We start from the raw sequence: 21,627 nt of genomic DNA on the forward strand, positions 1-21,627 counted from the left end.
TGTTGTATTTTTCTAAACTATGAAATAAAATGTTTTATTATTTTGCTTTTAAAAAGGCCAGGTGCAGTGGCTCATGCCTGTAATCCCAACACTTTGGGAGGCCAAGGCAGGCAAATCACCTGAGGTCAGGAGTTCGAGACCAGCTTGGCCAACATGGCAAAACCTCGCCTCTACCATAAATACAAAAAATTAGCTGGGCATGGTGACTCACACCTATAGTCCCAGCTATTTGGGAGGCTGAGGCAGGAGAATCGCTTGAACCTGGGAGGCAGAGGTTGCAGTGAGCAGAGATCACACCATTGCACTCCAGCCTGGGTGACAGAGCAAGACTTCATCTCAAAAAAATTAATTGATTAAAATAATAAAATAAAATAAAACAAATAAAGCTGTAACATCACTAAGATACCAACCAGGGCCAGGCATGATATAATCCCAGCACTTTGGGAGGCCAAGGTAGGCAGCTCTCTTGAGGCCAGGAATTTGAGACCAGCCCGGACAACATGGTGAAACCTCACTCTACAAAAAAATACAAAAAAAAAGCTGTTGTGGTGACCTGCACCTGTGCGCCTATTGTCCCAGCTACTTGAGAGGCTGAGGTGGGAGACTGCTGGGTGATGGAGGCTGTGGTAAGCCAAGATTATGCTACCGCACTCCAGCCTGGGCAACAGAACCAGGCTCTGTCTCAAAATAAATTTAAAAATTAAAGTAAAATAAAATGCCAAACTAGGTTTTCCCTCATTGATGGATCTATTGGTTTTGGAATTTTTTTTTCTTGAGGCAAGGGTGGGGTTCTGTATTTTCTAAATTTCCATGCTTTGAGCTCAAATACTCTTGTAAACAGAAAAAAATGTTTAAAATAATGTATACTGGCCAGGTGCAGTGGCTCAGGCCTCTAACCCTAGCACTTTGGGAGGCCCAGGTGGGAGAATCACTTGAGCCCAGGAGTTCGAGACCACCCTGGACAACATGGCAAAATCCTGTCTCTATTAAAAATATAAAAATTATCCAGGCATGATGATGTGCACCTGCAGTTCCAGCTACTCAGGAGGCTGAAGTGGAAAGATTGCTTGAGCCCAGGAGCTGAAATCCTGCCATTGCACTCCAACCTGGGCAACAGAGAGAAATAGAGAGACTCTGTCTCAAAAAAAAAGAAAGAAAGAAATTATATTATTGCATCAATTGGTCTATCACACTGTTTCATTATGCAACCTAATTCATGTTCTTCATCTAACTTCACCAAATATTAATAACTAAATATTAAAATGTTTATTAAAAGCTTACTGTGAGAAAACTTCCAAATTAGGACATTCCTTTTAATAAATTAATATGATGTATCTTAATGCTGGAAAATGCAGGCATTGTGTTGGGTACATACATAGTTATACATTCATATTTGTTTTCAAAAATTTTACAAATGCTTTGGATGTTTAATAATACAAATTTTCTGTCTGTATAAATTTTCCAGGACTAACTTTTTAACTCCTAGAACTAACCCTACAGAATTGGAATTATTATATTTCAAGATAGAATACACCAAAAATATTAACAGTTGTTGTACTCCACTGACAGCAAACAAATTGTTTTAATTATTTTAATCTGTATATATATAGGTTGATGTTATTGATACTTTTCAATTATTTAACTCAATTTGAATTACTTTTTCTTTTAAAGGACAGCTCCCCAAACCAGAATAGGCTCAGAAAGTCTCCTTTAAATTACTTGTAAAGTAAGATGGGTGGTTACTGTTTTCGTTCTTTCGCTGCCATTAAGTCAAGTCCCTTGGACATCAAATTAGAATATGCGCAAGTGGTTCCAGGTGACCTTCACCTAAACAAATGATAACACAAAGTATCTGTATAATCAGGGGCATCATGGAAAAAAAAATGAAAGATCTGTTTCAATAGTTTTATGACCATTTGTATTTCAAATAAGAACAGAACCTTAAAAGATTGGTGAAACAAGCTTTATTCTATGCAAAGAGAATGTGGCAGCCAATTTGAGTAGTCAGAAACAAGACCTTTGGCAGTGACGCATGCAGCAGTGTATTCTGTTACTTTCCTGTATCTAACTCCAAATACCATTTTCTAAGGGACTCATGCCTAAAAAATGTTTTCAATTGTATATAACTATTTATATAACGTTTCCCGTTATAACATTTTGCTTAAATACTGTATTTAGCTCTAAAATTGAACATAAAGAGTTTACTCAATAGTTTGCAGACACAGACACATTTTCAAGTACTCTAACCAGGCTAAAGTCTGTTCCTCATTATCAAAAACAGACAAATATGTTTTTGTCTGCTGGTTCTAGGAGTAAAAAAGAACACCTGTATTTAAAAACCAGAAAAGAAATTTGCCCTACACAGCGTAACTCTGAGCATTTATTAAAACTGTCAAGGTTCAGGAAGAGGAAAAGCCTATTGATACAGGGCCTCAACAGTTCTAAAGGAAACAAATTTAACATGGAGGATAATAAAATAAATGGCATAAAATAAAAGACAATAAATCACATATAATTCTTGTTTTCCAGAGGCAATAGTAATGAAGCCATAAGCTCACATTTCAAGCCTCAAACACTTCAGGTTTTACATTAAGTAATCTGTCAAAGCCATTGAACACACACAAAAGGACATGTGTTAAGTGTTCTCCCAGCCTGTTCCCCTAATACTAAAAAGAAAACAAACTCTAAAATAAGGTATATGCAGTGCAGTTATAAATAACGGTGCCCAGTAAACTACTCTCTTGAGGTAATTCACCTCCCATTAGCTTGTGACAACTGAGATTCAAAATTTAACCAAATATTGAGTATCATATTATTTACCCAAGACTCCACCCTGAAAATTTCTCCTATTCTATCAAAAAAAAAAAGTGCAGGATCTGGAATAAAAAGAAAAAGGGAGGGGAAAAAAACTAATCTAAAAGGATTCTAAGGAGAAAACAAGCAAATATCTGTATATTCTCAAGATACATTCCCAGAAACAGCTGTGCACTACATGCACAAACTGGCAGATAAAATATTTCTTAAAAAATGTGGCTGGGCGCGGTGGCTCACACCTATAATCCCAGCACTTTGGGAGGCCGAGGCAGGTGGATCATGAGGTCAAGAGATCGAGACCATCCTGGTCAAAGAGGTGAAACCCTGTCTCTACTAAAAATACAAAAATTATCTGGGCATGGTGGTGCATGCCTGTAGTCCCAGCAACTCAGGAGGCTGAGGCAGGAGAATTGCTTGAACCCAAAAGACTGAGGTTGTGGTGAGCCGAGATTGTCCCACTGCACTCCAGTCTGGGTAACAAGAGCGAAACTCTGTCTCAAAAAAAAAAAAAAAATGCAAGGAACAGTCTGCCAGAGAACTCAAAATAGTCTGTGTGTAGATTACAGATTCTCATTTCTCATAAGATCCCCCCAAGTAGACACTGTACTAATTACACTTTGCTATCTAAGCAAAAAAGGATCCTGCCTCAGCACCAGAATTTTCTATCAATTCCATACATTTTAATTCTGTGTAATCTTAAAAATAATTGTTTTATATCCTCTGAAAACAAGAATTGTTCTATAATCTCTGAATATTTAAATGAGCTAGGGCAAGACAGCTAAAGTATCTACAAAATTAAAACTCTCATCTTCTAAGACAAAAGTACTTCTTCCATTTGCATTATTATGGATTTGCCAGTAAATCAGTGCACTGAAGTCAGAAGCACAATATATGTGCTTTTGTTTGAGTCTATAAATAATAGATTATATACCTGAAATGAAAGATTGTGGCTGAGTGAGGTGGTTCATGCCTATAATCCCAGCACTTTGGGAGTCCGAGGCAGACGATCACCTGAGGTCAGTAGTTCGAGATCAGCCTGACCAATATGATGAAACCCCATCTCTACTAAAACTACAAAAGTTAGTTGGCATGGTGGCATGTGCCTGTAATTCCAGATACTCGGGAGACTGAGACAAGAGAATACTTGAACCTAGGAGGCAGAGGTTGCAGTGAGCCGAGATTGAGACGTTGCACTCCAGCCTGGGCAACGAGTGTAAAACATCATCTCAAAAAAAAAAAAAAAGATTGTATAGCTCAAATAGAGAACTTATTTTTTTATTTATTTTTTGTTTGTTTGTTTGTTTAGATGGGTCTCACTCTGTCACCCAGGCTGGAATGCAGTGGCGCGATCTCGGCTCACTGCAACCTCCGCCTCTTGGGCTTATGCAATCCTCTCACCTCGGCCTCCCAAGTAGCTGGGACTACAGGCACACACCAGCAACTCCAGCTAACTTTTTGTATTCTTAGCAGACATGGGGTTTCACCACGTTGCCCAGGCTGAAACCTTCATTTTTACAGACTCATAAATTTTAGTACTTAACTGCCAGGATTTCTTGGAAATTTTTTTAAAAGATCTCTGGACGTCAACCAATGTTATTTCTCTGTGCTTTGTATATACAGTCAAATGTTATTGTCAAAGTCATTAACAGAGAAAAAAAGCAGGCAACTCCCACAAACAGAAAAGTAAAACACTGGAACACAAAGAGGGGAGAAAACCTAAGTACATGAAACCTGAGGTGAGCACACATTTAAACACCACACAGTCATTTACCTTCACTGAATTCATTTAGCAACTCTTCCTTGGTCCAATTACACGACGTTATTAAAAAAAAGCCTTTTACTTTCAACACCCTGGAGAGAGATTTCACATATTGCTTCCTCTTTTCAATTGCATTGTCAGGATTAAGGCTGATGGCATCAAAAGTCCCTTTGTCAATACAAATATGAAATCCAGACAGCTGTGTGGAAAGATTCAAAAAGTCTTCTACCTATATTAAAAGTCAATGTCTATGTGAGAACACTTAAAACACAATCCTTACAGAATGTGACAACATGTAAAAGGTTATTAATAAAAGGACCCATTAATTATAATGACATTTTACATATAATAAACACATTTTCAACTTGATAGCTAACTTTTATGAGCTTCATTCCAAGATCACTAAAGCCAAGATAAGATAGACTGATATTTCCTGAACATTCCAAATCTCTACAAATCAAAGCCAGCCATATTCCCTAATAATACTAGCAGAGTACGGAGCTCACAAGTCTAGTTTATGAAAAATCTGTTTCTGTCAAAAAGCAGAATATCTGACACATTCTTAAAAATGACAATTTATTTGGAATTCAGGTCACTGGAAATAAGAGTTTTTGGAGACAGAAATTTTGCTATGTTGCCCAGGATAGACTTGAAAACCTGAGTTGAGCAATCTTCCCATCTCAGCCTCCTAAGCAGATGTGGCCAAGTAGTCAGCTATGGGAAGATTTTTAGCTTATATTCCTATTTGGTGTAACCTAAAATAAACATGGTAAATCAAAAGTTCTTGGGCCTCGGCTGGTCCAAGTGCAGTGGTGTTTACAACTCTTCGATCATAATCAGCTACAGATCTCTCTGTTCTTTCTCTATTACCACTGCTTCGCTGACCAGCCTTTAAAAAAAAAGTTGCCGGGTGCGGTGGCTCACGCCTGTAATCCAAGCACTTTGGAGGCCAAGGCGGGCGGATTGCCTGAGGTCAGGAGTTCAAGACCAGCCTGACCAACATGGTGAAACCCCGTCTTTTTTTTTTTTTTTTTAATAAAAATAAATAAAAAATAAGTTATTGGGTCTTAACTCAGCAGCTTACAAAATTACTAATGGATATAATAAATGGAATGGCATAAAGCTTAAGAAATTAAATAACTTTTTTTTTTCTTTTTTAAATTTTTTTTTTTTTTTTTTTTTTTTAGAAGACAGGGTTTCACCACGTTGGTCAGGCTGGTCTTGAACTCCCAACCTCAGGTGATCCGCCCGCCTTGGCCTCCAAAGTGCTTGGATTACAGGCGTGAGCCACCGCACCCGGCCCAAGAAATTAAACAACTTTTTAAACTGTAATTACTTAAGTTGGTACATTTCATGCTCTTTAGATGTTTAAAGTCATACATCAGCATCTCATTCACTGTCAATAACTTGATACATAATAAGCATCTGAAAGAGCAATCTGCCTCAATTTTATAAAATATTCACAATTTACCGATAAAAATTCTGAAGTTATTTTGAAAAAATGATTTGGCAATTAGCTCACAATTACACAAATTTAATACAATAATTGTAGATCATCATGTTTAATCTAAAACTCTTAATGACTTAAAAATGTATATATTGTGTTTATGTATATTGGAAGATGGGTCTTCTCCCTACCCGCATATCCAAAGTATTCATTATACCTGAAGCAAAATAATGACCATCACTCTGAAGCACTAACTTTGAAGAAGCTTCCTCATCCTAAATGCCTATATAAAAATATTCACCTATTCAACAAATATTTTGTGGACATCTATTGTCAGGTAGTTTTCAGACACTAGATATAATGAGTAAACAAAATAGAAAAGGTCCCTGTATGAAAATATACCTTATATTGGCCAGGCGTGGCGGCTCATGCCTGTAATCCCAGCACTTTGGGAGGCTGAGCTGAGCAGATCACGAGGTCAGGAGATCAAGACCATCCTAGCTACACAGTGAAACCCCACCTCTACTAAAAATACAAAAAATTAGCCAGGCATGGTGGCACGCCCCTGTAGTTCCAGCTACTTAGGAGGCTGAGGCAGGAGAATCACTTGAACCCAGGAGGCAGAGGTTACAGTTAGCCAAGATCACGCCATGGCACTCCAGCCTGGGCAACAGAGCAAGACTCCATCCCCCAAAAAAATACTTTATTGTTAAAAAACACTAACAAACTAGCAAACCATGATGTAAACCATGAGTAAGACATAATCTTTTCTCTGGCTGGAAGGCCTTGCCTCAATGACGATGACTGTTGACTGATCAGGGTGGTGGTTGCTGAAGGCTGGGGTGGCTGTGACAATTTTTTAAAATAAGACAATAATGAAGTTTGCTGCATTGATTGACTCTTCCTTTTATGAGATTTCTTTGGAGCACATGATATTGTTTGATAGCATTGTATACTCAGAACTTCCTTCAATTTGGGAGTCAATGCTCTCAAATCCTGTTTCTGCTTTATCAACTAAGTTTATGAAATATTCAAAATCCTTTTTCAACAATATTCACCGTATCTTTACCAGTCGATTCCATCTCAAGAAACCACTTTTTTTGCTCGTCCACCGTAAGAAGCAACTCCTTATTTGATCAAGTTTTATCGTGAGACTGCAGCAACTCAGTTACACCTTCAGGTTCCACTTATAATTCTAGTCTGCTACTTCCACTACATTTGCAGTTAATTTCTCCACTTGAAATCTTCAACCTCTCTCCAAGTCATCCATTAGGGTGGGAATCAACTTCTTCCAAACTCATGAGTGTTGATATACTGACCTCCTATGAATTACAAATGTTCTTCATGACATCTAGAATGGCGAATCATTTCCAGAAGGTTTTCAATTTACTTTGCCCAAATCCATTAGTGAAATCACTATCTATGACAACTATAGCCCTATGAAATACATTTCTTAAATAACACATTTAAGACTGCAAAGTCAAAATTACTTATTGATCCATCATGGGCTACAGAACAGATGCTGTGTTAATAGGAATAAAAACAAGATTAATTTTCTTATACATCTCCATCAGAGCTCTTGGGTGAATTCATGCATTGTCAATGATCAGTACTACTTTGAGTCTTTTTCTTTTGGGCTAGTAGGTCTCAAAAACGGGCTTAAAATATTCAGTAAACCATACTGTAAACAGATGTGCCATCATCCAGGCTTTGCTTTGTTCCATTTATATAGAGCTCATGCAGAGAAGATTTAGTGTAATTCTTAGTGGCCCTAGGATTTTCAGAAAGGTAAATGGGCATTGGCTTCAACTTAAAGTCATGAGCCACATTAGGCCCCTCTAACAAGAATGTCAGCCTCTCCTTTGAAGCATTAAAGCCAGGCACTGACTTCTCCTCTCTAGCTATGGAACTCCTATATGACATCTTCCAACATAAGGCTGTGTCATCTCCATCGAAAATCTGTGTGTTGTTTAGCCAGCTTCACTGGTTAGTTCCTAGCTAACTTGCTACTGCTTCTACATCAGCACTTAGTGCTTTATCTTGCACTTTCACATCATGGAAATGGCTTCTTTTTTCTTTTTTTTTCTTCTTTTGAGATGGAGTCTCATTCTGTTGCCCAGGCTAGAGTGCAGTGGCACAATCTTCGCTCATCGCAACCTCCACCTCCCAGGTTCAAGCAATACTCTTGCCTCAGCCTCTAAAGAAGCTAGGATTACAGGCACCTGCCAACATGCCCGGCTAACTTTTTGTACTTTTAGTAAAGACAGGGTTTCAGCATGTTGCCCAGGCAGATGTCAAACTCCTGAGCTCAGGTGATCCTCCTGCCTTGGCCTCTCAAAGTGCTGTGATTACAGGTGTGAGCCACCATGCCCAGCCAAGATGGCTTCTTTTCTTAAATCTCATGAACTACTGCTAGCTTCAGACTTTTCTTCTTCTTCACCTCTCTCAGCCTTCACAGAACTGAAGAGTCAGGGCCTTGCTGTGGATTACACTTTGGCTTAAGAGAATGCTGTGACTGGTTTGATCTTCTACCTGGACCACTAAAACTTTCTCCGTATCAGCAATAAGGCTGTTTGACTTTCTCATTATTCATGTGTTCACTGAAATATCACTTTTAATTTCCTTAAAGAAATTTAGTTTTACATTCACAACTTGACTAAATTTTGTAACAAGAGGCCTAGCTTCTGGCCTATCTCAGCTTTCAACATGCCTTCCTCACTAAGCTTAATCATTTCTAGCTTTTGATTTAAAAGCTAGAATGATTTTTGAGAGATGTGTGACTCTACCTTTCAATTGAACACTTAAAGGCCACTGTATTGAAGGGGGGGCGGGTTGTTCATTTTTTATGTTTGTTTTTTTCTTTTTGTTTTTTGAGACGTAGTCTCCCTCTGTCACCCAGGCTGGAGTGCAGTGACACAATCTTAGCTCACTGCAACCTCCACCTCCCAGGTTCAGGTGATCCTCGCACCTTAGCCTCTCAAGTAGGTAGGACTACAGGTGCACACCACCACACCTGGCTATTTTTTGTATTTTTAGTGGAGAGAGGTTTCACCATGTTGGCCAGGCTGGTCTCGAACTCTTGACCTCAAAGTGATCTGCCTACCTCAGCCTCCTAGCGTTGGGATTACAGGCGTTAGCCACCATGCCCGTCCCACTGTAGGGTTTTTAACTGGCCTAATTTCAATATTGCCGGGTCCCAAGAAAGAAGGAGGCTTGAGGGGGAGAGAGGGAAATAGATAGGAGACCAGCCAGTAGGTAGAGCAGACAGAACATACAACATTTATCAATTCAGTTTACCATCTTATGTGGGCACAGTTCATAGTGCCCCAAAACAACTACAATAGTAATATCAAAGATCATTGACTACAAATCACCATAACAGATATAATAATAATGAAAAGTTCTGGGCCAGGCACAGTGGCTCACACCCATAATCTCAGCAATTTAGGAGGCCGAGGCAGGCGGATCACAAGGTCAAAAGATCAAGACCATCCTGGCCAACATTGCGAAATTCCATCTCTACTAAAAATACAAAGAATTATCTGGACGTGGTGGTGCACACCTGTAGTCCCAGCTACCTGGGAGGCTTAGGCAGGTGAACTGCTTGAACCCGGGAGGTGGAGGCTGCAGTCAGCCAAGATCGCGCCACTGCACTCTAGCCTGGTGACAGAACAAGACTCCATCTCAAAAAAAAAAAGTTCTGAAATATTACAACAATTACCAAAATATGACAAAAAGTGAGAACAATGCAATTGGAAAAATAGTGCCAATAGACGGGCTCAACAGGCTTGCCACAAACCTTTGATTTGTCAAAAAAAAAAAAAAATGCCATTTGGGAAGCTATAAAAACAAGGCACGCCTGCCTATAACTCTAGAGCTCAGAAGAGAGGCCTGAGCTAGAAAAATAATTTAGGAGTCATCATCTCACAGATCATAGAACACAAAATAAACTAAATTATTTTTGATGACATTATACTGCTTGATGCATTTAAAACTTATTGATCTGGCTAATCCATAGTTAAGTATTATATGTATTTGTAAACATCAGGAGCAGTAGTATATGAACAAACATACAGAAGAGAAAGAAAAAATAATTTCCCCAAACCAACTAGATTAAATTTTTTTTTTTTGAGACGGAGTTTCGCTCTTGTTACCCAGGCTGGAGTGCAATGGTGCGATCTCGGCTCACTGCAACCTCCGCCTTCTGGGTTCAGGCAATTCTCCTGCCTCAGCCTCCTGAGTAGCTGGGATTATAGGCATGCGCCACCATGCCCAGCTAATTTTTTTGTATTTTTAGTAGAGACAGGGTTTCACCATCTTGACCAGGATGGTCTCGATCTTTTGACCTCGTAATCCACCCGCCTCGGCCTCCCAAAGTGCTGTGATTACAGGCTTGAGCCACCATGCCCGGCCTTTAGATTAAATTTTTAATATGGCTACTTAAAAATGTTTCAATTTGTATTATTTATAATTGATCCCTAATTTACGTGAGTTTAAAACATGTCAAACAGGTGCAGTGGCTCACTCCTGTAATCCCAGCACTTTGGCAGGCCAAGGTGGGTGGATCACCTGAGGTCAGGAATTAGAGACAAGCCTGGCCAACATGGAGGAACCCCGTCTCTACTAAAAATACAAAAAAATCAGCCGGGCGTTGTGGCGGTCACCTGTAATCCCAGCTACTCGGGAGGCTGAGGCAAGAGAATTGCTTAAACCCGGGAGTCAGAGGTTTCAGTGAGCCGACATTGTACCAGGGCACTCCAGCCAGGGACAGAGCCGGACTCTGTCTCAAAAAATAAATAAATAAAATAAAAAATAAAACGTCAACTATTATACTTTAGAAACATTTAACTTCTATTATAAATATTATAGTAATATAAATAATAGTTACCTTTAACTTAATGTTGGATAAACCTTCTTTTTCTGTAATAATTCCAGAAAGCTGAATTGCAGAAGGAGAGTAATCAATTCCAGTAATATTAGAGAAACCAAATTTTGCCTAGAGAGAAATAATTTTATACTTTAGTTGGTAAAAGCTTTAATATGATGTTTCACAGGACTGGGGAGTTATTTTTGTTGTAGAGAACATGACATATAATCCAGTAATTCATAATTTTTAAATTTTATTGTAGACTCTAAAAAATTGAAAGTTTATATACTGTGACAATGCCTTTGTTTTCATAATATTTTCTTTTCTAAAAGGAAATTCATGTTCTCAAAAGTAATGAAAATATATGTATAAGCCCTTAGGCAGAAAAAGGTAACATTAACTTTTGATGCTGGTAATTTCCAATTACACATAAATTTGTCATAAATTTTACTAAACCCACTTAAGTTACATGAATAAAATCAATGCAAATGTATTAAGCTATCAATTTTTAAATTTTCCCTTCAGTGTAATTATACATTATGCAATTCTCCACCAACCATGTGATTTTTAACCACCCTACATTTGTATATTACTTTTTCATTTTTCTTTGTTTTTTTTAGTATTCAGAATAATACTTTTTCATTTTTAAAAATATTTCATACATTCCATTAGATCTTTACAAAAACCTGTGAGGTAGGGTGGGCAGCTATCAGTATCCCCAAGAAAGTTTCTTTAACTCACTGGACTTGAGAGTTCTGGTGTTTACTAACCTATCTCTAGGCTGTGTGAGTCTGTGGCAAAAGCATGGTGGCTTCTGGTCTTTACATACCTGCTAACAAGGCTGAACATTTTTAGACCAATGAGACTAAAAATAATTTCAAAGGAAACATAGAAAACAAAGTAAGTTATAAAGTACAGTACAGCCTGAAATTCCCTTCCTGCTCTTCACCATTTACTAAATGGTTACTTCCTATAAAACTTAACTTACTGCCATATCTAAATCCACTAAGACCTACCAAGTCTTTTCAATGCTAAGTAACTGATTCCTAATCTAAACTCAAGGAAAAAGTATACCAATTATTTTCTATAGGCAGATTGCTCCCTTTATTTTGTTTTTAATCTAAAGATCTAATATCCTCTTTTTTGATGCCAACCTTCTACTCTTTTAGCTGTATCCCGCCTTATTCCTTGAGATCTTATTTTCTCCCCATTTCCCTTAACTCCTTCTCTGGGAGATCTAGAACCCAGGATGAGTCTATTAACGGATTCTTATCGGCTCCTTCTTCTCCCATGCCTGTTTATTCTTCTAGTACAACTAGAATCACATACAGATGTTTTAGGTTTCTAGAGTTATCAGTTGGGGCCTTAAACTATCTCCTCACATTCAATTTCTGGCACCCAAAAATGAGCAGACATTCAAGGAAACAACCAAAACCAAGGGGAGAAATTGACTTTAGAAACAGACCACACAGGAGACCCAAATAAATAATCAGAAAAAGACTTTTTTTTTTTTTTTGAGACAGAGTTTCGCTCTTGTTACCCAGGCTGGAGTGCAATGGCGCTATCTCGGCTCACTGCAACCTCCGCCTCCTGGGTTCAGGCAATTCTCCTGCCTCAGCCTCCTGAGTAGCTGAGATTACAGGCACGTGCCACCATGCCCAGCTAATTTTTTGTATTTTTAGTAGAGATGGGGTTTCATGATGACCAGGATGGTCTCGATCTCTTGACCTCGTGATCCACCCACCTCGGCCTCCCAAAGTGCTGGGATTACAGGCTTGAGCCACCGCGCCCAGCCCAGAAAAAGATTTTAAAACAGGCCGGGCACAGTGGCTCACGCCTGTAATCCAAGCACTTTGGAGGCCAAGGCAGGCAGATCACCTGACATCGGGAGTTCAGGACCAGCCTGACCAACATGGTGAAACCCCGTCTTAAAAATACATAAATAAATAAGATTTTAAAACAACTGACAGGAATGACAATGACAAATGGGAGATTTCTAGCAGAGAACTGAAAACTACAACAAAGAAACAGGGCCTGGAGCAGTGGCTCATGCCTGTAAAGGAAAAGAGAAAGGCAGTAATACAGACAAAAAATTGAAAAAACAAAAGTTAGAAATATCTCAAATATGGCAAAAGACATAAGTTTAGAGATACAAAAAGTTCAATGAACACCAAATATGATAAGCCAAAGTAAACCAAGCAGCAGCACATCCTAAACAAACAGCAAAAAACACAAAGAAAAAAAGTCTTAAAAGCATCCAGAAAAATAATGCATTTATTTTTTCAACCACAATTCAAATAACTACAGATTACTCATGAGAAAACACAGAAGTCAGAAACAAGTGACGTGACATTTTTAAAATACTGAAAGACCCAGCTAGCTCAGAATTCTATATTCAAGCCGGGCGAGGTGGCTCATGCCTGTAATCCCAGCACTTTGGGAGGCCGAGGTGGGCAGATCATCTGAGATCAGGAGTTTGATCAGCCCAGCCAACATGGTAAAACCCTGTCGCTACTAAAAATACAAAAAAAATTAGCTGGATGTGGTGGTGCACTCCTGTAGTACCAGCTATTGAAGAGGCTGAGGCAGGAGAATCGCTTGAACCCGGTAGGTAGAGGTTGCAGTGAGCCAAGATCACATCACGCCACTGCACTCCAGCCTGGGCAACAGACCAAGACTCTATCTCAAAAAAAAAAAAAAAAAAAAAAAAGATATACAGGTGGCAAATAAGCACATGAAAAGGTGTTCAACATCATTACTCATTAGAGAAATGCAAATTAAAACCGTAAGAAACTACTACAGTTAATATCAAAAACAGCCTACTACATGATGATAGAAGTCACAGCAGTGGTCAATTTTAGAAAGGAAAGGAGTGAGAGAGGGCATAAGGAGGCTCCTATGGAACTGGAAATGTCTTATTTTTTGGTCAGGTTGGTAAATAACACAAGGAGTTCATTTTGTACCACTTGGGCTCAGCTTTCTACATAAACTACATTTCAATTAAGAAGTTCAGGCCAGGCAGAGTGGCTCACACCTGTAATCTGAGCACTCCAGAAGGCTGAGGCAGGCAGATTACCTGACATCAAGAGTTCAACACCAGCTGGCCAACATGGCAGAATCCCATCTCTACTAAAAATACAAAAATTAGCCAGGCATGGTGGTGCACGACTATAGTCCCAGCTACTCAGGAGGCTGAAACAGGAGGATCACTTGAACCCAGGAGGCAGAGGTTGCAGTGAGCCAAGATGGCACCACTACACTCAAGCCTGGGTGACAGAGCAAGACTCTGCCTCAAAAAAAAAAAAAGGAAAGAAGGCCAGGCGCCGTGGCTCACGCCTATAATCCCAGCACTTTGGGAGGCCGAGACAGGTGGATCACAAGGTTAAGAGATCAAGACCATCCTGGTCAACATGGTGAAACCCGTCTCTACTAAAAATACAAAAATTAGCTGGGCATGATGGTGCGCACCTATAGTCCCAGCTACTTGGGAGGATGAGGCAGGAGAATTGCTTGAACCCAGGAGACAGAGGTTGCGGTGAGCCAAGATCATGCCATTGCACTCCAGCCTGGGTAACAAGAGCGAAACTCCATCTCAAAAAAAAAAAAGGAAAGAAAAGAAAAGCTTAACTCAAAAAAGACTTCCCAAAAACGACCCCTTATCTAGGTGGTTTCACCAGTGAATTCTACCTAACATTTAAGAAAGAAATAACATCATTCTTAAAATTTCAAAGAAATAGAATTTCAACCAGCATAACCTAACACCAAAACTTGACAATCGCATCACAAGAAAATTACAGGACAGTCTCCATCAGGAGAGAGCTGCAAAAATCCTAAACAAAATATTAAACTCAATCTAGTGGCATATGTAAGTTTGGTTCGTTCCAGAAACACACTTAACACTTGAAAATGGGCCCAATGTAATTCATCAACATTAACAGACTATAAGAGAAAAATTACTTGATTATCTTGATAACAGGAAAAACATTTGACAAACAACAAGATTCATAAGAAACATACACACAGCCAGGTGTGGTGTTGTAGACCCATAATCTCAGCTACTTGGGAAGCCAAGGCAATAGAACTGCTTGAGCCCAAGTGTTCAAGGCTGTAGGGAGTTAGGATCGTACCACTGCACTCCAGCCTGGGAAATAGAGGGAGACTCTGTCTCTACATTTTTTTTTTTTTTTAAAAAGAAAGAAACCAGCTGGGTGTGGTGGCTCACGCCTGTAATCCTACTACTTTGGGAGGCCGAGGCAGGCAGATCACCTGAGCTCAGAAGTTCAAGACCAGCCTGAGTAACCTAACGAAATCCTGTCTCTACTAAAAACACAAAAAATTATCCGGGTGTGGTGGCAAACACCTGTAATCCCAGCTACTGGGGACACTGAGGCACGAAAATCACTTGAACCTGGGAGGCAGAGGTTGCAGTGAGCCAAGACCGCATCACTGCACTCTAGCCTGGGTGACAGAGTGAGACTTCATCTCAAAAAAAGGAAACACACATACACATACATACAAACACCCCTCTTAGCAAAGCAGGACTAGAAGGAAATTTCCTTAATCTGTTAGAAGTTATCTACAAAACAAACAGCTAACATGACACCTAAGACTGAAATATTGAAAGCATTTTCTGAAAAGGGAAGAGAAAGACAAGGATGCCTTCTATCATCACTACTTTTCAACATTCTACTGGCGGTCCTAGAAAACGTAATTAAGAGGAAAAGTTATAAAGGATTAGGAAAGAAAAAACATAATTGCCACTATGCAGAGTATACATAATTATATGTGAATAAAATCTAAAGGAATCTACAAACTGGCTGGGCGAGGTGGCTCACACCTATAATCCTAGCACTCCGGGAGGCCAAGGCGGGTGTATTTGAGGTCAGGAGTTAATGAGTTTCATTTATACATTCAAAAACAGGCAAATTAATCTGATTTAAAACTCATCTTTGATTCATGATTGGTACATAGTGGTTACTTTTAAAAAGGAAGGAAGGCCAGCCTGGGCAACATAGTGAGACCTTGTCTCTACAAAAAAAATCAACAAACGAGGCGAGAGGATCACTTGAGTCTGAGAGGTTGAGGTTGCAATGAGCCGCGATCACACTACTGTTTTCCTACCCAGTTGAAAAAAGAAGACTCTGCCTCAAAAAAAAAAAGGAAGGAGGGAATAATAATTGCTAGGGAGTTCTAGGAGAATTTCTAGAGTTCTGTAATATTCTATATCTTGACCAAGTGATTGTTATGTGGATGTATTCACTTTCTGATAATTCATTTAGCTTCTGGTTTGTATACTTCTGGTTTGTGCTCTTCAATGTACATATGCTCTATCTCAATGTTTCAAAAAGCTTTATTTCAAGTTTTTCTAACCGTATTCCATCACTAAAAACATTTTTAAATTCGCCATAGCCTAAATGCAATATCAAAGCTCTTAAGCATGGCAAAGCATAAATCCTACCTTTAACTTAATCCTCATCTCTGTCCATCCCCACATATACTCTGTATTTTTTTTTTTTTTTTTTTTTTTGAGACAGTTTCACTGTTGTTACCCAGACTGGAGTGCAATGGCATGATCTCAGCTCACTGCAACCTCCGCCTTCTGGGTTCAGGCAATTCTCCTGCCTCAGCCTCCTGAGTAGCTGGGACTACAGGCACACACCACCATGCCCAGCTAATTTTTGTATTTTTAGTAGAGACGGTGTTTCACCTTGTTGACCAGGATGGTCTCGATCTCTTGACCTCATGATCCACCCGCCTCGGCCTCCCAAAGTGCTGGAATTATAGGCGTGAGCCACCGCGCCCGGCCTTATACTCTGTATTTCAATTTGTCAAATTATTTACAGGCCCAGAACATTTCCATCAGTTGAAATCCTCTTCTTCTTTACACTCTACTAGGTCACCATGCTGTCCCTGAAATTTCTGCGCAACTTGGATATTAACTCCTCCAAGATGTTTCCCATTCCTCCATTCCAAAATTAATCACCCTCTTTTCAGCATATTACTGCGTGCATCAAGTGATAGCACAACTGTCTATATGTCAGTCCATACTCTATTGTACTGTAAACAATTCAGGTACAGGGTAGGGCATGGTGGCACACTCCTGTAATCCTAGCACTTTGGGAGGTCCAGGCGGATGGATCACCTGAGGTCAGGAGTTCAAAACCAGCCTGACCAACATGGTGAAACCCTGTCTCTACTGAAAAATACAAAAAATTAGCCAGGCATGGTGGCGGGCACCTATAATCCCAGCTACTCAGGAGGCTGAGGAAGGAGAATCTCTTGAACACAAGAGGTGGAGGTGCAGTGAGCCAAGATCACCTGGGTGACAGAGCAAGACTCCATCTCAAAAAAAAACAATTCAAGTACAAATTTTCATGTTGCAAACGCCTAATATGACACTTGGCATGTGGTACTCAACAAATTTCACTCTTACGTTTATTTCTGTACTAATTAAGACTGTAAAACTATCTAGGATGACGCCTAAGTCGTATAATTCCTCCATAGCACACAGTATAGCAAGAGCACAGTACAAGCATATAACAGTGGAATGGGTACCAAAACCCAGCTCCATGGACAAAATGCTCTTTTCAAACCATATGCTCACCCAAGATAAGATATGTATGTCCTACCGGAATTGCGAAAGGTCAACTTTTATATAAATAGATGTGCAGAGTTTTGAGCTACAAGAAAAAGAACCAAAAGCAATCACCTAGTCATAATCCCTAGAAAAAAACTGAAGCCTAGAAAAATTCAGTAGCTTGCTCAAGGTTCAGGCTACAGCCAGAAGGATCAAGACTAGGACTCAGATCCCCTAGGTTCTCATTCAGGGCTTTCTCACAGTCCACACAGCCTCCCTTTTGTACTATGTGACTTGTCAAAGTATGACTGCTTTACTATTTTATATTTAGATAGTTAATATCCTCAATTGCAGGCTTTTAAAATTTTTTATTTTAAAATTTGTCTCTAACAAACAAATACTAAAAGTACCAACAAGTTCAACCAGGAAAACACCATTTCCAGTTCCAATATCAAGCACTGAAGCATCCAATGGAACCTTGCGTTTCTGCATCCACCTTATTAGTCGATTCATACTCTCTTCTCCAAACCTGTTAGAAAGAGAGAATCAGGCAAATAATTGAGGGATACAGAGCAAAGGTCACCACTATATTCCATTTAAGCTATTTATACCACATGCTCAAAGTCTTATTTGAAAGTGAGAATATCTGTGACTGTAGCTTTGTCTCTACTGTAATTTAGGAGAAACCACCTCCAGGAATAGACAAGGTCAGTATGTTACTGATTAACATTTTTCTATATCAGCATTAATACTTGTAAATGTTGGTGGTTCAAAATTTTATTGCTTATTGAAAAAGGACAACTATAGCATGAAATACTGTCATCAAATATAAATACGAGATATTAAAAGAGGGCTCACACCCATTCTCCCAACACTTTGGAAGGCCAAGGTGGGAGGATCACTTGAGGCCAGGAGTTCAAAGATCAGCCTGGGCAACACAGTGAGACCCTGTCTCTACAAAAAATGTTTTTTAATTTGCTGGGCATGATGGCATGCAGCTATAGTCCCAGCTACCCAAGAGGCTGTAGCAGGAGGATCACTTGGGCCTAGGAGGTCCAAGTTGTAGTGAGCTATGATGATCATGCCACTGTACTCCAGCCTGGATGACAGAATGATACCCTCTCTAAAAAAAGCAAAAAAATAAAAAATAATAAAAGAAAGAAGAGACAGACTTTAAATCTACCCACTAAAACAAGACTTAATCCAGGGTTCCCAGGATTTTTAGGTCATCTTTCTTTGGGTATAAGCACTTGAATATACACTTTTTTAAATTGCATTTTAGGTTTTGGGGTACATGTGAAGAACATGCAAGATTGTTGCATAGGTACACACATGGCAGTGTGGTTTGCTCCCTTCCTCCCCATCACCGATATTTGGCATTTCTTCCCATGTTATCCGTCCCCAATTCCCCACTCCCTGCTGTCCCTCCCCTAGTGAATATACACATTTTTTGTTTTCACCATGTTGGTCAGGCTGGTCTTGAACTCCCGACCTCAGGTAATCCACCCGCCTTGGCCTCCAAAGTGCTTGGATTACAGGTGTGAGCTACCACGCCCGGCTATACATATTTTTTTAAACACACACATATACATACAATCTTCTAGACTGTAACTCGATCCTTTTCCTAACTCACCAGACTTCACCTGTATCTCCATATTCTTGGAAAGTTCGCAGTTCTCTCTCATAGACAGCATCCCAACTATGTAAATAATGAAATGCAAAGCAAGACTCTTGAATTAAACTGTATTATGAATTAAATGTACGTTTCTAATACATTACAGAACTATTTATGACAGAGGTTTAAAACATCACTAGTGTTACTAATAAGTACACATAGTTCGATCTTTTAACATCCTTGAGGTAAAAGAATGAAATACGTGGGCAAGCAGAATACGTTTACACTGTACATCTAAAGCATTTAGGACAATATCTGATGCACAACAATAAGTTTTAGCCTAAAAAAAATACAGAGACATTTGTCCATGTAACCCTAAGTCCCTGACCCAAGTCCAAAATTTGATGAAACAAGCACATCTGGTCTCAAGCGTGCAGGCACACAGTCTCTTTCCTGTGCTATCTGTCTCTGCCTATTCCAGTCTTCTAGCCCTCTGTTTAAATTTTCTCTGAATCCTTTTCTTTTCTTTTCTTTTTGAGACAGAGTCTTGCTCTGTCACCAGGCTGGAGTGTGCAGCGGAGCGGTACCGGCTCACCGCAACCTCCGCCAACTGAGTTCAAGCGATTCTCTTGCCTTAGCCTCCCGTGTCGCAGGGATTCCAGGCTTGCGCCACCACACCTGGCTAATTTTGGTATTTTCAGTAGAGACGGGGTTTCACCTTGTTGGTCCGAATGTTCTCAATCTCCTCACCTCGTGATCCCCCTGCCTCGACCTCCCAAAGTGCTGGGATTACAGGCGTGAGCCACCGCGCCTGGCCCTCTGAATCCTTTTAATTTGCCTTCTCTTTTCCTACAATGATTCTCTAGAATCCCTGCTCCTCCTCATCCCTACAACTTACTTACCTCTCCCTAACTGTTCTCTGCAGTCATTCATCCACCCATCCATCCATTAATTCATTTAATAATCCTGAGCGCCTGTTTTAGGTCAGATCGCTTTCTCTCACCCCAAGATGCCCCACTATCTCCTCGCTCCCCGTTTGGATCATCCGTTATTCCCACCCCTTCCAGGTCCCTCCTGCCCTTAGCCTTTTCGACTCCCAGGCCCGGCACTTCTCCCTTGGTCTCCTACTCTCGCTGACCAGCCCTATTCGCCAGCCTCGCCCTCTCCCCGTTTCCCCCAAGCCTGGCCCCCGGGTTCGAGACTCCCAAAAGGCCCCCCCAAGAGCTTCAAAGCCTGTCTCCACCCACAAGCCCGTTGGGCTCCAATCCCTTGAAACGTCGCTTAACCGCGCGTGGTGACCCCAAGGTATTCCACCCTTTCAAATCCCCGAGCCTCCCGCAAGGCGGCCCTGCTCGCGTCACGCCCCCGAGGGTCTCCCGGTCCCAGTGCCCCGGGTCTCCATCCCGCCGTCCCCTTCTTGAGGCCCAGGCAGGGCAACACGGCTCACCCTCCCCTGCCCTGCGTCACACTCACTGCTCACGCGTCCCCAGCGCCGACGGAACGAAACCGTCCTCTCCGGGACTGCCCTCGCCCGACCGCGCCGCCACCTCAGGGCCACCGCTGCCGTCAGCGCCCGCGCTCATCTCGCTCCACGTCCGGGACGGCCGTTGGGGTCGCCATAGAGACCGGGCACAGGCAGAGCGGACAAACGGGCCGGCGCCTCTAGGCGGCAGGAGGCCGCCTTCTCGACTGCTCCAGGCCCCGCTCTGGGGCTGGGCCGGGGACGCTACTCCCTCCGCACTGTCCCTGGCTCCTGGCGCCGCCGCTGACCTTGCGCTTTCCCCACAGGGTTGGTGGCACCCCCTTCGTCGAGGCCCAAGCGCTGCTATATTTGGGGACTATATACCAGGGACCATTAGAGGTACTGCCCCACCGTGGACACCTAAAGCCAACGCCACTCTACCCAAACGCAGAAAGCCCCTCACCTCTCCACCGTGTGCGCACCGTGTGCGCCCGTCCATCAGTTATTTGGCTCCTCCGGAAGAGGCCAACTTCGTTTCTGGCTGGAGTCTGACTTGAAAACTGCGCTACGAGCCGGTGGTGGCCCACTCATGTAATCCCAGCACTTTGGGCGTCCGAGGCAAGCGGATCATCTGAGGTCAGGAGTTGGAGACCAGCCTGGCCAACATGGAGAAACCCTGTCCCTACCAAAAAGACAAAATTAGCCCGGTGTGGTGGTGCATGCCTGTAATTCCAGCTGCTTGAGAGGCTGAAGCAGGAGAGTCGCTTGAACCCTTGAGGCGGAGGTTGCTGTGAGCCGATATTGCGCCATTGCACTCCAGCCTGGGCAGCAAGAGTGAAACTCCGTCTCAAAAAAAAAAGAAAAAAAAAAACTGCACTCTGGCCTCTTGTGACTTGATGTCACCAGTAGACGTGGGAATTTATGTCCATGGAAAGGAATGCCCTGCGATTCCCCATAATACGCCGAACACGGGGATCAGTGTGTTGTAAAAGAAAGACTGCTAAGCGAGAAGATGCCTGGAGACGCCTCAGCTCTGCCTCGACTCAGGCACCTGGCCTGGTCTGAGTCTTAAGCTCTGTGCGTTTC

General features: G+C 41.2%; 1 protein-coding gene across 18 annotated transcripts in view; it reads right to left on the minus strand.

The window, feature by feature from the left end:
- Positions 1 to 20,694, minus strand: part of EEF1AKMT2 (EEF1A lysine methyltransferase 2) — a 75,743-nt gene extending 55,049 nt beyond the window's left edge. For 7 of the 18 annotated variants that reach the window (XR_008475725.2, XR_013525174.1, XR_008475724.2 and 4 more), the window contains exons 1-5: positions 20,553 to 20,694; positions 19,098 to 19,163; positions 17,879 to 17,993; positions 10,909 to 11,016; positions 4,586 to 4,802 (exon numbers count right to left, since the gene is read on the minus strand). Coding sequence is in view for 9 of the 18 variants with exons in the window: in XM_054243443.2 (XP_054099418.1) it covers positions 4,586 to 4,802; positions 10,909 to 11,016; positions 17,879 to 17,993; positions 19,098 to 19,163; positions 20,553 to 20,662 (616 nt within the window). In the remaining 9 variants the exon portion in view is untranslated. Of the gene's footprint in view, positions 1 to 1,025; positions 1,135 to 1,719; positions 1,828 to 4,585; positions 4,803 to 10,908; positions 11,017 to 17,874; positions 17,994 to 19,097; positions 19,164 to 20,552 lie in introns of those variants that run through there. The other 11 variants (XR_008475723.2, XR_013525173.1, XM_054243441.2 and 8 more) reach the window with 7 other exon arrangements.
- Positions 20,695 to 21,627: the final 933 nt, after the last annotated feature.

Source organism: Callithrix jacchus, chromosome 12, assembly GCF_049354715.1.
Source record: "Callithrix jacchus isolate 240 chromosome 12, calJac240_pri, whole genome shotgun sequence".
NCBI lineage: Eukaryota > Metazoa > Chordata > Mammalia > Primates > Cebidae > Callithrix > Callithrix jacchus.